The sequence below is a fragment of the Humulus lupulus genome, chromosome 3 (assembly GCF_963169125.1).
Source record: "Humulus lupulus chromosome 3, drHumLupu1.1, whole genome shotgun sequence".
Lineage (NCBI taxonomy): Eukaryota > Viridiplantae > Streptophyta > Magnoliopsida > Rosales > Cannabaceae > Humulus > Humulus lupulus.
The window spans coordinates 32,831,457-32,847,755 of NC_084795.1; the positions used below are offsets into that span (position 1 = coordinate 32,831,457).

The 16,299-nt window shown below is 33.1% G+C and overlaps 1 protein-coding gene across 1 annotated transcript; it reads right to left on the reverse strand.

Annotated features, from left to right (window-relative positions):
• Window positions 1-228: 228 nt before the first annotated feature.
• On the reverse strand, window positions 229-2,548 carry LOC133822476 (xyloglucan endotransglucosylase protein 34). The gene is made up of 5 exons (XM_062254825.1): window positions 2,396-2,548; window positions 1,944-2,141; window positions 1,723-1,823; window positions 1,448-1,641; window positions 229-926 (listed from the first exon to the last, which is right to left on the reverse strand). Exons 1-5 carry the CDS (start codon window positions 2,529-2,531, stop codon window positions 527-529), a joined length of 1,029 nt encoding a protein of 342 aa, XP_062110809.1. The 5' UTR covers window positions 2,532-2,548; the 3' UTR covers window positions 229-526.
• Between the last annotated feature and the right edge of the window lie 13,751 nt (window positions 2,549-16,299).

The following is a 16,299-nucleotide window of genomic DNA, read 5'->3' on the forward strand; positions in this document are numbered from 1 at the left end:
CAAAGGACAGCTAGTAGGTCCACCCATATCTATGATCTACTACGACCATTTCTACTTTTGAGTTGGTGACCCTTAACTCCTTTCATCGTCGTCGTCATCATCATAAATATATATAATCGACAAAATCAAAATCGTGGGATGTAAGTTCATTGCGTTTTTTAATAGAATAGATGTAAGGGGGAACGTGATCACATGCACATTGAAAATGTTGGATTGACAAGTATCAACTTTATGTAAAGTAAACCATATTTATATAATATCCAATAGTACAACCATAACAATAGTGGGTAGTGTTACATTGAGAGAATACAGCAGCAGTAGTAGTAGTAGTGCATATTTGAAAATGAATGATAACGAAACCTTAGGACATCAATCATAGAATAGATACATAAATATATGAGGCTATGGCTTTGTTTGTGTGTGTTGTATGATAATGATATTTGATAAAAACACAAGCCTAAGGAAATGCAATATAGGAGGGGAGGGTTGATCGAGTGAGTGAGCGAGCGAGCGAGAGTTGAAATCATCAAACGTCTCGGTCTCGCTTGCACTCAGGTGACATGGTGGGGTATCTGACACGATCGGTGCAGTAGTTGTAGATGGTGTACTTTTGGCGGACCCACCTGAGATACCTCCACTGGCTCTGGTCAAGGTCTTGGAACTCAGGACCATCCCACCATCTCTTTCCTTGGGTGGCGCAGTAGTTGGCATTCACCGACGACTCGCATCCGTCGATGTGGAACCCTCTGTAGGCCGCAACGAATGGGGCCTTGGACCAGTCAGTCTTCTCAAGCCCACCTCTGGTAGCCCAGTCGTCCGCATTCCACAGGCTCGAGTAGATCTTCATTGGCTGGTTGAATGGGAATTTCACCCCCAGGTCTTTGCAGTTCTTGAACACTCGGATGGGCACGGCGTCCACAAAGAATCTGAAAATATATATCAGAATAAGATTGATGATATGTATAAAAGTTAAGTTAACAACATGGACACACACATTACTAGACGTGTCTGTTGTCATCTGTCAGACACTAGCACTCACCCACTCACTGCACATTTTCGATTCTATATTACAACAAAACAAACAAAAGCCTGGCCAAAATTCAAAAAAGTGATTTCCCATTCCAATGATTTTGTTTGAAAATTTTCTGCTTTTCTACTTTTCATAGTTTTGTCGGTATCCTAATACCAGTTGTTGAGTTGTTCAATCCAATGGGGCCCAAAAAAAAATAAGAAAAAGCTTTACTTCACTCATCTCACGGGTTCAGTTCATCATCAGAACAGAGAAACGAGTACTATGATTAAAAACAAAAAAGAAAAAGATGATTTCAAATGAAAAAAGATTTGGTTTTGAATTGAACACACACCACTGCCAGCTAATACTCCAAGTGCTAATGCATTTTGAAATGAAAAAAACATTGAAATATGTATGTGTTTGTAGGGTACTCACACAATCTGATAAAGGTTCCAAAGAACAGAGTAGGAATGGTAATCTTTGGTAGGGTCAAACCAGAGGTAAATCCTCTGCTCTCTGTCTCCCTTTCCTCCCGTGAACACATTCGTCTGTAAAATGTAGGGTTGCCCTGTTCTGTTCCCCAAGAACTCAAAGTCTATTTCATCGTGCTCAGAGTTTTGAGAAGATAGCTACACACCATAACAAATAGCAAAACAGGTTAAGAATCGTTTACTAATCAAACAATGAGAAATGAAAAGAGAGTCACTCACGTAGAAAGCAGTCACTGTTCCGGCAGAGTCACCCGGGACCAGCTTTATTTGCATACTGAAGTGGCCGAACAAGTAAGAACCTTTGGATTGAAAGCCAGTACCTTTACGCAAAAAAACCAAACATTTTATGCACAAGAATCACAAGCAGACTAGTTTTGGTTCGTAATAAAGTATATATAAATATATATATATACGTTATATATGCATGTGAAGAAACAAACCAGTGTATTTATCCAGATGGAGCTGAATGTCTGAGCCTCCATTGAAGTACTTAATGTGATCGAAAGCCCATGTAGGCACATAATTTCTGCCAAATGGCACATTCACTGCTCTCCTAGGAGGAGCTCCCATAGTTCCGGACACCATTAGAAGCAGACCCAAAAGCATCGTCCAATGCAGGTGACTGCCCATGTTGTCCACTGAAAAAAAATAAAAAATAAACGATTTTTTATTTATTTATTTATTTTAAAAAAAAAAGAACGAGAAACGGTAAACCAAATCAGGATACTTAATTTCATCTAAAAAAAAAATCAGGATACTTAATTAGTTTGAGAGGGTGGGAATATAACAGAAGCCCCACTGTCTAGAAAGATAGAAAAAGAAAGGGAAAGAGAAATGTTGAAAGGTGTGGAATACTTAGTCTAAGTCTGTGAGTCGTGGTCTTAGTACTCACCTGTGAGAAACAGAAGGAGGAGAAAGGCGTGATGACCGGTGGTGAATGGTGATGACTGATTTGTGGGAAAAGAGGAGGAGTGAAGCCCTTTTTGTAGTCTTTGTTTTTCACCTCTTATTACATTATTAATGTACATGCATTGGAGACGGGTCCCCACTCCCTTGCAAGGTGTCTTTTATCAAATGGCTCTGTCATTATTTTATTATTATTATTCTTCCCAAAAAAACATAAATAAATATATAAATACATATTTACAAAAGCAGACTGGCGACTGATATGATGTAGTAGTACAAAATATATCAATACCATCATTCATCTATCTATGGCGGTGATACTATTGTTTTTACTTTATTTGATTTGGCATATTAACAATGCATCCATTCATTCATGTTTTTTTTTTTTTTGAGAAATTTGATTTGGTTCCTATTGATATGTTTCAAATTCCAATAATTGAATGTTTAGGTTTGTAAACAAAGTCTTCCATGATAAACTGTATCTTCTTGACTTGAGAATAGGGAATTTGAAGAAGAAGAAAAAGAGATAATGAAAACTAATGGAAATAGACAGTAACAAATGATAATAATATAAATGACAGTAACATAAGAAGGTGGTCGGCCATGGGTGTGCAGGGTGTGCAGTGAGTCCGTCCGTGGCTGTGTTGGGTTGTTTACTGTTGTGTAGTCATTGTTTTCTCTGTTCATAATCAAAATTTATCAGAGGACTGCCTTTTGCATTGCATGTGCACATTTTTCTTTTCTATTTTTTGTTTGGACAAATAAATCTGTGGGGGTAGAAAGGACATGTTTATTATTTAGTATAGTGTATGGTATAATTTATTAGACAAAATTAATATTATTAAAGTGCTTCAAATGTGCTACTCTTACTATAGGACTTATTACTATCAGGCAATAAAGTTTTAAGCTTCTATGGCAGATGTTAGTTAGAAAAATAAACCCATTTGACAAGTCTTGAAGTAATAGTTGGTGTAAATGGGATAGGATGCAGTGAAAAAAAATTAAGTTTGGATTAAAAAAGAGTATAAAGCATTTATATATTACGTACATTAATAAATAAAAGAGGTCCCAGCCTAAAAATGCACATGCACGTGCTCATCCATATATAATAATATGATATGATCGTATGTGAATGTGTGTGATGTATTTGTAATTTTGTATAGTAAATGAATGGTATCTGAAGATAATTGTCTGCCTAACCAAACACTAAATTAATATATATGTATAATGATTTTTGGGAGAAAGCCCCGAATCACGGCGAGACAGCAGATAATAGATATTGGGAAATGGGGTGAGTGAGGTAGACGACGATGGGAAGCGCGTCACGCCTCGAGTGTCGGTCGGTCGAAACGTGCGATGTTCGTTTAGGTCTCTATGTCTACTATGTAAAAAAAAACTTATGTTTATGGGTTTGGAACAGAACATGACCATGAATAACAACATGCATAAATTTCAATTTCAAAAATAATAATTTGGATTTTGGATTGGATGCATACATACACATATAGTCTAAAGTAAGGGACCACTGACCACACAAATCTTTTCGCCACCCAAATCCTCATTAATATTTAGAAAATACCAAACGAAGTTGAAAATATTTATCGTTCAAATCAAAACTCTAATCAACTAGTATAGTAGTGCTTAACGACCAACTAGCTAGATCACATGCTTTATCTTTTTCTTAATAAACCAAGGACAAAATGTAAAGATGGGAAGAGTAGAGATAGAGAGGTCTCGGCTCATCTCTATGCGGAGTGGTGCTATTACTTTTACACATTTTGTTTTATGAGTAAGAAAAGATGATGATGAGGTGGCACAACATGTGGACGGTCGGCAGCAGTAACAACCTGGGCACATGACATCAATTCAGTTGGGTTTTGCATTATTGTTTATTTATATTTTAATGTGATGAGATTAGCTAATACTTAGCTGTTTCTCTCTGAAGAGCTCATGACTAGCAGTGACTAGAGTCAATCTAGCTGTATTTTAAGCAAGAGAAGCTTATTCTTAACTGTACTGCTCTCTTATCCAAATCCAATCCAATCTAATGCACTTGCATTAACTTCAAACTCTAATCACTCTTTTTCTCTCTCTTTTTGTTCTCTTTCAACTTCTACATTCAATGCCTTTGTACCCTTCTCCTTATTTTAGATAAAGCATCATAAATAAAATGGATCAACCACCACTTCTACTTGTTACCATTACCATTCATTACTTGCTTTTAAACCATTTCTGTCAAAACTTTTACAGAAAAAATGAAGCTCTTTTTCTTAGATTTAGACACCAATAGCTAAACCATATGAATAATGCCAAAATTATAATATTCAATGGAACTTTAATCTAAGAATAAGTGTTCCTCAAGTGAACAAACTATTACAGATGCTTACAATTTAAAAATAGTAATGATTGGCGTAAATTAGAAATTTTAAAGTTCAAGTAACTAACTATATCAAGACTGTGTATCTCAATAATTGAAGAAACAATAGATAAATGAATCCTATTATTAAATAATTAATTGGTTCAGCATTGGCACAAAATTGTATCCATATTATTATTCACTCACATGCTTTACCATATATATATTTATATATTAGAGGGTTAATTATAATTATAGGTTGCTAAATAATGAAGGATATGGATATATTGAGGAGCTAGCTAGCATTGAGGAACCATTACAGCTCAGGCATGTCATTTCTAAGAAATTCTCATCATCTAACCAAAATATTTATTATGTCTTTCAATCCAATGTACGTAGAAATGGGGAGAAAGCACCTAATCAATTTAGAGCTTATGTATTATTTGATTATGGTTTCTTGTAGAAAAAAATACAGCTCTTACAAAAAAATATATATTATTTTTGTTTGGCTGATTAATTAGACAATGTACTTTTTAATTTTATTTTTTTGAAAAACATATCATATTTTCTTTGGAGTCAAAATATGGTCAAAAATATCTCAAGTAGTCAATAATATCCTTATAAAAATTAAAATCAAATATAAAGTCATTGAAGATGATTACAAAAGTGTGTTGATTTATAACTATTAGTATATATCTTAAAATATAGGTTTGTGATTTGGAGTTTGACAAAAATATTATTTATTAATTTTGGTTTTTTTAATAATTTAATTTTTCACAAATTTTGTGACTTATATAGAGAATAAAATTATATTAAAATTTAAAAAAATTCAGAGTAATTTGTCTAATTTAGTCAAAACAAAAACAAATATTTTATTGTTATCCGAATTTTTATCTATTCTCAAATAAAACCCCCACCCCACCCCTTTTAAATAATTATAAAATAAAAAGTGTATTTTTTTCATTCAAGTTCATGTAGTGTGATTCTAAAAAGCATTTACTTTATTTTCGATAATTATTACCAAGTATTTTTATGATAAATATTTATTTGATATCATGTGTTTTATCGAAATACATATTTGGTATCATATGTTTATAATAATGTTCATTGAGTGTCATCTATTTGCAATTTGCACCAATTTAGTACCCTCTGCTACAATTTGTTCAACTCATATTTCAAATTTAATCATATTACCCTTTTTTTTAATGATCTATTTGATTTTCTTTATCTTTTTTTAAATTTTAAAATGCTTTAAAAATATTCTTTTGAATTATTGAAACAAAAAAATGTATAATTAAATCTTTAAAATAATGTTAATAAACAAAAAATAAAAAATTAAACCTAACCCCTAAACTTAAAACTAAAATTTAAATCAACACCCTAAACTTAAAAGCCAAAATTTAAACTAAATTCAAACAAAACTATTTTAATCAAAACTTCAAAAAAGTATTAGAGTTTTAGTTTACTTTAATTAATTTTAAAATATTGATTTTAGTTTTTTTTAATTTATATTTAGAATTAAACATATTTGTGTTTATTTTATTAATTAAAATAGTTTATTAAATGTTTTAATTTCAAAATTAATTTATATTATTTTTTATTTAAAAATCTACGTTTTGATTAATTTTACTAAACAATTTTTTTTTGTTTCTGTTTTATTAATTCAAAAAATATTTTTGAATCATTTTAAGATAACAAAAGCAAAAAAAATCATTTAAAAAAATAATAATATAATCATATTTGAAATATAAGTAGATCATTTGTATTGTAGTGGAGAATAACAAACCACTACAAGTTACCAAATAATTATTATTATAAAGACAAGGTAATAAGTATTCTTAACACGAAATACTATAAGAAATAGATGTCTATGGGCTTTTTAAATTGTGACATAGGCAAAACTTTAAATAACTTTAGATTTTTTTTTTGTCAAAATAATAATAACAGCTTCGTTTTTCATATTCCACCCTATGTTTTGGAGAATCGTACAACCTAAAATAATAATAGAAGAGCATATATAGGTGGGCATACATATTCAAATCACATCAAGATGCACTTTGAAGGGTCCTATTGAGAATTTGGATAGGCTGTACCATCTATAGACAATGTCAAATGTGATGTAGTACCTCTGGTTGTTTAAATAAGAGACCTCTATTTTGGTACAGCAAGAATTAATGAGTTTACTATTTCCTATGGTCAGTGCTATCATCGTCTCATATATGCAATGAAATTTGTGGAACTTTCACTTTCTAGTAGAGACGAGAGATGGGAAGGCAAGAGCGTCTCAATATGTATGGAGGCCATAAACAAGTTTAGAAAATAACATTAAGGTTGTGGTTACAAAGCCACATTGTAAATATAATTAAGTAATTTTTAGATTTAACATATTTATTTAATTACTAAATACAAATAACTTACAATATGCACGTTTGCTTAGTTTTATTTATAGATTTTATTAATTATTTTTATTAAATTTATATTAATGTCATATAAATTTCAAATAAATATATTATTTTAATTTATTTAATTATTTATTATTTTTAAATAATTATTATTATAAAATATCTCAAAAATATCATATTTTAATTTTTTTAATTATTTATTTTATTTTATTTAAGTTTAAGGATTTACAAACTACCCTTAAATATAAAAATATTCTGTTAAATATAAGAATATTCCGTTAAAGTTAACATTAAAAAATAAAAAACCGTTAAAACTAAGAATATCCGTTATCTACACACTTATTATATAGAAAAGATATAATTTAAAGTAATTAAAGTGCTCTAATTACACTTTCTAATCCTTATGCTCACATGAGAATTGAGTATAACTATTAACTATATTGTATAATTACTCGATACTTATTATTTAATATTATACTTTGCTATGTAATTAATAACTCTCTCTCTTGTCAAATATGATTATAAAAATTTATATGTAATTATTATTTGACATTCAAATACATTTTGTATTTCAAAATAGAGTGTAATTACTACATTTTTAACTCTACCGTCTAATAATTACAAAGTAACTTCCAAAACACACCCTAATTATTTAAAATAAAAATTTTTAACTTTTTATGATTCAATAAATTTATATTAATTTTTAATTTTAGATAAATATTGTATATTTAGTACTTGTCACATGTAAAAAAAAATGTTAATTTTATGAGGTTTTTTTTTCAAAAGAAGATGGAAGAAAATAATATGTATATAATTCTAAATTTAGAACATAAATTTGAGAAACAAATTAAGAATGAATATGTAATATATATATATATTTATTTATATATACATTCATTTCCAAATATTTTTGTATTTTTTTAATTAAAAGTTATAACAACAACAAAAACAAAACAAAAATGTAAAGTACTACATTAATTCTTTTGACTAATTAATCAATATTTATAATACATAAACATGGATTATTTCTACCTAAGATTACTAGGCCAAAAAATAAATATAGTAATTAAATGCAATTAAATTAATTATTAAATTAAGTAATTCTAAGCATAAAAATATCCATTATATATATACAAAAAAACTATATGTTAAAAAAAACACCCTTGGCAATTGCCAAGCTTGCCTAGCCCTTAAGGGCCTGTTTGGCATGATTTTGGAAGAGCTTTTGAAAACTTAAAATTATTTTTAGGTGTGTTTGGATGAAATATAGAAATAGCTTTTTCAATTTAGAAGAGCTCTTAAGATAAGCAGTGACTCACCAGCTTCTTCAGGAAGGACTTTTAAAAAAAAACGATAAGTTATTTTCTTGTTTTAATGAATCTTTCATAATACTTTTTTTACCCCTATTTTTCATAAAAGAAAAAATATAAATTATATTTTTATCCTAAATTGTGCAGATAACAGTTATAGAATACGATTTCTTTTTTCTTAAAAAGTATTCTATCTAATTTTTCTAAAAAAAACTACGTACGATTTCTTGTTTTTATTTTTCTTGTTATTGTTTTATATATAGAATCTCTTTCTCTAACTACATTTAGATTTTTATATTTGAATATTCAATTTAAAATTTTAGATTTTTTGTTAATGACATTTAGATTTTTATGATTTTTTTATTTATTAATTAATATTAATTCATATATGTATGCGATTAGATTTTTTTTCTTCAAAAGAACAATTAATTTTCAAATGAGTTCACACATAACATATACTATTATTATTATTATTATTATTATTATTATTATTATTATTATTATTATTATTATTTATTTATTTTATTTTTTTGAACAAAAGAAAACTTTATTCAAAAACCAACCAAGATACAAAACAAAGAAGCAACAGCTTCTAAACAGCCAAACCGCAGCCTGCAACAGCAGCAGCTGCACTCAAAAATACAACTACCAACCCTCTACAACATTGAGCAAATACCAGTCCCTTTTTCTAAGTTTATAATGACCCAGACCCAAAACTCTACATTTAACAATCTTCCTAATTTCCAAGCTAATACTTCTAGCCGTACTACAAACAGATTCAAATATACATTTGTTCCGATTTTTCCAAACAAAATACAAAGTAGCAGATAAAACAACATTAATAATTGGGTTCTTCAGATCTTTGACAGCTGATAAACACCATTGCTGAAGCTCCATGAAGGATTTCAGCCACTGAAACACACCCAGCCAGCTACTAATTTCCCTAAATAATTTCCTGGAGAAGATACATTCCAGGAATAGGTGGCTGTGAGATTCATTAACTTAGACACAAACTGGGCAGAGAGCAGAAGGGATAGGCATTAAAACGACTCAGCTGATCTCTGGTGAGCAGATGACAGTTAAAAATCTGCCAATAGATGAATCTATGCTTGGGCACTAGGAGTTTATTCCACACAGTTCCAGCATACATAACTTTCTGGGCAGTAACAAGAGAAGTGTAAAAAATTCTGACTCGAAAATTACCTCCCTTTTAAACTTGCCTCAAAGAAGCAACATCAGTAACTTGTCTTAGCCTCAGCAGCTTTTGAAAATACCAACTCATATCTTGCTTAATAGGAACATTCCAAATAGATTGCTCCTTAAGATAGATAGAGTTAATCCATTTAACCCAAAGGCAGTCTTGTTTGTTAGAGATCGCCCATAAAAACTTCGCCATCAAAGTCATGTTCCATTTCTTACCTTCGCGAAAACCAATACCACCCAGCTTTTTAGGGAGACAAACTTTCTCCCAAGAAGGGATATGAAGCTTACTCCTGTTCCCGTTAGCACCCCAGAGGAAGTCACGCCAGCTTTTGTCTATGGCAGCTGTAATCTTAAAAGGCAGAATGAATATACTCATCTAGAAATTTCTGATACCAAGCAAAACTGAGTGAATGAGTTGAGCACGACCAGCAAAAGACAGATTCCTGCTCGCCCAACAATTGAGATTTTTGTTCAACTTGTCCAAGATCACCCCACAATCTGAAGCTTTCCATTTAGTAGGACGAAGATGAACCCCCAAGTATTTCAAAGGAAAATATCCTTCTTCCATTTGCATCAGCTCAAGAATCTTAACTTTAATGTCTTCTTTAACTCCTCCAAAGAATATATGAGATTTTGATTTGTTCACAGAAAGACTTGTTGAATCACAGAACTTCTTGAAAGCTTCTTGAATATGAGTCACTATTATTATTATTATTATTATTATTAAATTTGATATTTATTTTATAAGAGATTTTATACAGTATATACCAAACACTCTGAAAAGCTTTTCAACAAATAAAAAAACTCTTTCAAAATATAAATCCAAACAGGAATTAGAAAGCTCAAACTTTTACTTCTCTTCTTCTTATGTTTAAAAGTAAAAGTAAAAGTTATGTCAAACAGACCCTAAGTCAGGCCTAATGGGAGAATGGCTATGGGTGGGAAGGAGAGAGATGAAGGAAGAGGTAGAATTATTTTGACAAGAGAAAGTGAGGAAGAGAAATGATAGATGCACAAAGAAAGTCTCCCTCCAAACTTATGCAATCAAATCCTTTATTTTTAGAAGGATTCAAGAAAATGATACAATAAGATGTATTACTCACTGTTAGAAAATATATATTATTCAATGGGATATATAGAAATTAAGATACAACTCTAAGCAAGAAATACAATAGTCAAGGTAATTGATTAAAGAAATATTACAACTCAATTACTAAAAATACAAATAAATAGAAAGATGTAGAAGAAGAAGAAGAAGAATACAAATTCAAAACAATAATAATACAAGTAAAATAAGAACGAAAGAATGAAAAAAAATAATAAGAAGAACACAAACTCTCACACAACCAAAGTGTAGAGTAGTGGGGATCATCAACTTGAACAAGGTTCAAGACCTTTGTCTAAAAGCTTATTTTTCCCTATTCTCGAAGCACTAAGGGATCTCATAAGAAAATAGCTCTCTGGAATTATCAAGCCTCTTTGGTGTATTTTCCAGCCAAGTGCTTTGTGGATAGAAAATGATGTATCTTACAAGTGAGTATTAGACTCCTATTTATAGAGTTTTGAGACACCCTTTGAATTTTAAATTCTACCAACTCCATTGGCTGTTACCAATGTTTAATTGGATGTTTTATGGAATTAAAATGAAGAATTGGGTGTTACTTGGGATGTTAAAATTGGAAAATTGAAAAAATTGGATTTGGTTGTCAGCACCCCAGGCCGCAGCCAGGGATGTTGACGGGTGCGGCCAGTGGCCATTTCAACCTCCCAATTTTTTCAATTTTTGTTCCAAAACGTCTCAAACTCTTTCCCACTTGATTTTGTAACCTCCATATACATAACGGGAGTTAAAATCACATCTTCAAGAGCCATATCACATTATGGCTTTGTGAAATTCAAACAAAATGTATAACTCTCAATCTACACATTATTTGATAATATTTGGGAGTTACAAATTTGTAACATATTTTGTAGCTTCATTTATGTTACACTTGGACACATACATATATCCAATTTTGTAACTCTCAATATTATGTTACAAGGTGTGACAAATCACATTTTGTCACATTATTTAATCTAAAATTATATTATATAAAATAATATATAACATTGACTATCATAATATTATCTCTTAAAAAAATATTTATTTAAAAAGGATAATACAATAATTTTAACAATTATTTTATTTTTTATATTTCTAACTTCACTCCTGATACCAAACAATATATCTCCATAAATTATATTATCATCATGTTGAAACTCTTCATTCATTTTATATTCTCCCTCATTCCTACACTGCATAGGCAATGCTATGTGCATATTTTACTACATTTTTATGGGCAAATACCATTTTAGACTTTGTGTTTTGCAAAAATTACCGATTGGATCTTGTGTTTTGTTAAAAGACAATTTGGATGTAATGCCCTGGATAGCCAGGACCGCTACACTGTGTACTTCTAAAGGTGCAGGACTTGCTAATCAAGTCATTCAGTTAAAAACGTGTCACTAACCATGAATGTGCTAAGGTTTAAAAGGGTTTTAGTCTCAAAAGATACATTTTATATAATTAAACAGTTTTACACATGGGATCCCAAAAAGTAACAGTGTTTAAAAGTCGGTTTACAGAATTTCCAAAATACAGACAACCATCAGCCACTCTAAGGCAAAACAGACATTTCTGGTTCCCCTGTTCTTGCTTTCCCCTCAACCGTGGCGGCTGAGCAGCTGGTCATGTACAATCAGCTCACAGAGCTCTCCAAGTCAGGGCTGATCAAGTTTGTCATTGCCTTTACCTGCACCACGTAGCACCCGTGAGTCAAGGCCCAGCAAGAAAACATAATATACATCACAAACAACAATAACAGATAATTAATCCTTTAGGCATGATCAAACACTTAACACTCATATTAACCATATAGCATGTACTCAAAGTCAAAGATGCAATTAAACGTTAATAACAATCAAACTACAAGATTATCAGGGCCGACAACTTAGGTCGCACCCTCTGTTTACCCCACTGACTCCGGCCCGCTTAAACCGAGCTCAGTGCATAATAAGCTATCCTTGGCTACCAGTGGCCGAGTCGTGCCCTGTGCGCTAGTGTAACCTTGGCGCTCTTAGGCCGTTGGTTTACTGTTTACATGGCATAATACCATCCTCTCAAAGCATACATATTAGGGAACCCTTAGTCCCTTTACAATTACACAACCGGGAGCAGTTATCTTACCTTTAATTTCCACGTTCACTGACTACGAGCGACGTCCCTCGAGCACGATCCGTTTCCCGAGCCCTAGCTTAACACCTAGTCACAACCAAGGTAATAAATTCCATTAATACTCTAATAAAGGTTTCTATGTATAGTTCTAGCATCCGGGACATCGAATTCCGCCAAGCACGGTGGTGGAGTCGATCTCGAGCACCCTAAGTTAGATTCCCGCGTTTAAAATCCGTAAAAGATCAAGAATGCACCTAAGGGTTGCGGCCCTTGAAACCTAGTCGCGACCCGCCCCTAAAACAGAACCCAAGCCCCTCAGTAGGCAGACACGCGCCGCGGCCCTGCCCTGTGGCGCCGCGGCGCTCCCCTTTGGCCGAGCCTCCCTGGCTTCTTTGCTTCGTAGGGCCGCAGCATTCTAGAACAGGGCCGCGGCCCAGCCCTTCGTGCCCAGAAAATCCACCATTTCTAACATCCTAATCTTATTCAAAACCACCCCAAAGCACCCTAAATCCAAAACCTATTAATCACAAGACTTTTAACATGATTATAACAGCATAACCCAACAGAAATCCAGCTTAAAAACCCATTAAAATCTCATTTTGATTCCTGAAACCAAGCAACTCAAAACACCAAAAACCAGTCATGCAAACTCAGATTTTAACCTCTAAATTACGAGTTGAAGCTTACCTTTTTTGCTGAACCATTTCCTCGACAACTTCTGAGCTAAAACCCAAGCTCTCAGCTTCAATTCAGCCCTTAAACATCAAAACCATAAACACCTTAATATTCAAACAAAACTCATAATTCTAACACCCAAAAAAAAAACTCAATTCTTACCTTGATCCTGGTTGAGTGTCCCTTAGTCAAAGCTAAGCTAATCCTTCATAAATTCAACTCAAACATAGAATTTCCAGTTGAGCTATCCTTAGATTTTCTGTAGTTCCTTAAGAGAGAAAAGAAAGAGAAGAGGAGAAGGAGAAGATATGCTAAAGGGTCGATTGTGCCTTTTGTTCTACTACTTTCCATTAACTTAGTCTAATCTTAGTCAGTTAAGTCAATCCTGAGGCTCGGGGTACCGGAAACGTCCCCGAGGGCAAAACGGTAAAATTCCCCAATATTCCCGCCTAAGTCTCATAACCTCAAATATATCTCCATATATTTATTTCCATAACCCGATAACCCAAATATTCATTTAATACCTGAACTACCCATTGACTTACCCCAAGTCAAGCATTAAGACCTCGTTGTGACTTCCCACTAACAAGCTCCTTAGGACCGCCTCAAGTTGCACGCTGCAGATTTACCCACATAATGTGGTTCTCACAGATATAACATTTAACCACATTTACATTCAGATAATCATTCAAGCATGCTTATCATATAATCATGTATTAAATCAATAAACTCACACATAAACCAAATATGCCCTCCCAGCACACTAATCAGGGCCCTTAAGCCATAATAGTAATTTTGGGTCGTTACATTGGACCCTACATTTTGCAAAATAAAACAAAACAGTACCCTAGACTAGATTTTGGTCAAACTTTATTTAAATATAACAAAAATGCCCTCATGTGTTTATCAATTAATGAATTAAATAAATAATAAAAAATATTTTTTTTAATTTTTTTATTAAATTATTTTTAAATAAAAAATAATTAAAAAACAATTGTAAATAAGAAAAAATTAACATAAATAGTATTTTAAAAATTAACAAAAATAATCAGATTAAATTAATAAGTCAAAACATAATTTACAAATCTTAATCATAATCTATCTGCCTTAATATTCACAAAACATAATTTAAAATTAACAAATAAAACTAACGAAATCAAAACTTAATCAACCTAAACCCTAGTCCCAATCTATCAACCTCCATCTTCTTCTCGAAAGAGCCTCCATCATCATCATCATCATCATCTTGCTAAAACCATAAATCAAATGAAAATCCCTCTCCATCTCAGATCTGCAATTCTACTCTAAAAGAAACCCACAGACTTAGATAGAAAAGTTCAAACCCAAACCCATAGATTTGTCCTCCATTGATCTCCATCTCAAATCCAGATTTTTAAACCACTTGATGGCAACTGTGGGACGGCAAACTCGACCTTGGTTTCGGCTGATGACAGAGAGCTCGTCGACGCTAGCCACCCAACCTGCGTTGACCTGAAGAGCCGAGCCGACCGGAAGGGAAGCTTACCCAGAAGAACCCAGGAACCAAGCCAATCTGACCTCCCAATGTTGTCACACCAGACACCGCATAGAAAACCCAGAAGCTTACTATAACACCCTACTTCCTTAGATTCATTACTATGTGAGTTAAAAATGTGTCATTAGCTCGCTAATCGAGGTTTTAGGTTAAAAGTATGACTAAACTGAAGTTAAACTCGTTTAACGACAAAAAAATTATAAAATTTGGACTTCCATTGAAATTATAGAAAGTTACATAGTTGGGATCCCAAAAATATTGTTTAGAAAATTGTATTACAACTCAAAATATACACACGGTCGACCGGCGACAAAACAACCATTACAATGAAAATAACCCTGGTCGTGGCAGCCAGGCAAGCCGAATCCACGCTCTCAGTACTCATAGATGGTCAACATTTCCTTTGCCCTCACTTGCACCTTAGAGCACCCGTGAGCCGAAGCCTGACAAGAAAACTCAACATATAACATAACATTCAACAATATACAACAAAGAAGCCAACGGGCTAAACACATAGCGACCTAAGCCATCTCAGGCGCTTTACCAGACCCTGGGTTCGCGGTCTTCACCGAGCCCATAGATACAGCACCCCATGAGGGTCTCGCCCCAGCGGCCTACACTCAGTGTGCTCAAAGCCGATCCCGACCCATTGCTGTACTTGGCTTCTTGCTGTTCTCAGCCCTCGCCGTTCTCAGCCTTCGCCATTCTCAGCCTCGTCGTTCATTCATAAAACACACATATTATTCACATATATTTAAACGCATACTAAACATAAACATTAGGGTCGCGCCCTGCAATACAAACAATAGGGCCACACCCTGCTCTACGGGTACAACAATTTTCTTACATGTGTCCCAAGCTATCTGAACACCATGATCCCGAGCATAGTCCTCTAACCCGACCTCGTTGAAAACCTAGTCACAACGCATTCATAATAACCATCCATCAAGTTCTAAACCAAAAATAACTTTGGAATAATAATCTAGCCTCCGAAACATTGGATTCTACCAAACCGGGTAGTAGAATTATTCCCGAGCCTTAAAACCTTAATTCCCTTTTTTTCCCATTTAGGGTCGCGGCATGCCCTTGAGGGCCGCAACCTTTTACTTGGTCAGAGGGCAAGGCCCTCCCTGCTGGAGGCCACGGGCCGCGACCTACACCCCCAAGGTCGCAGCGCGCCTAGGAAAAAATAGGCT

What these genes read in the sequence shown, in the direction of transcription:
- LOC133822476 (XM_062254825.1), bottom strand. Translation starts at nt 2,531, where the DNA reads ATGTACATTAATAATGTAATAAGAGGTGAAAAACAAAGACTACAAAAA. An exon ending in GAACAGTGACTGCTTTCTAC is followed by an intron (nt 1,642 to 1,722) that starts GTGAGTGACTCT and finishes TATGGTGTGTAG; the next exon opens with CTATCTTCTCAAAACTCTGA. An exon ending in TGGAACCTTTATCAGATTGT is followed by an intron (nt 927 to 1,447) that starts GTGAGTACCCTA and finishes ATATATTTTCAG; the next exon opens with ATTCTTTGTGGACGCCGTGC.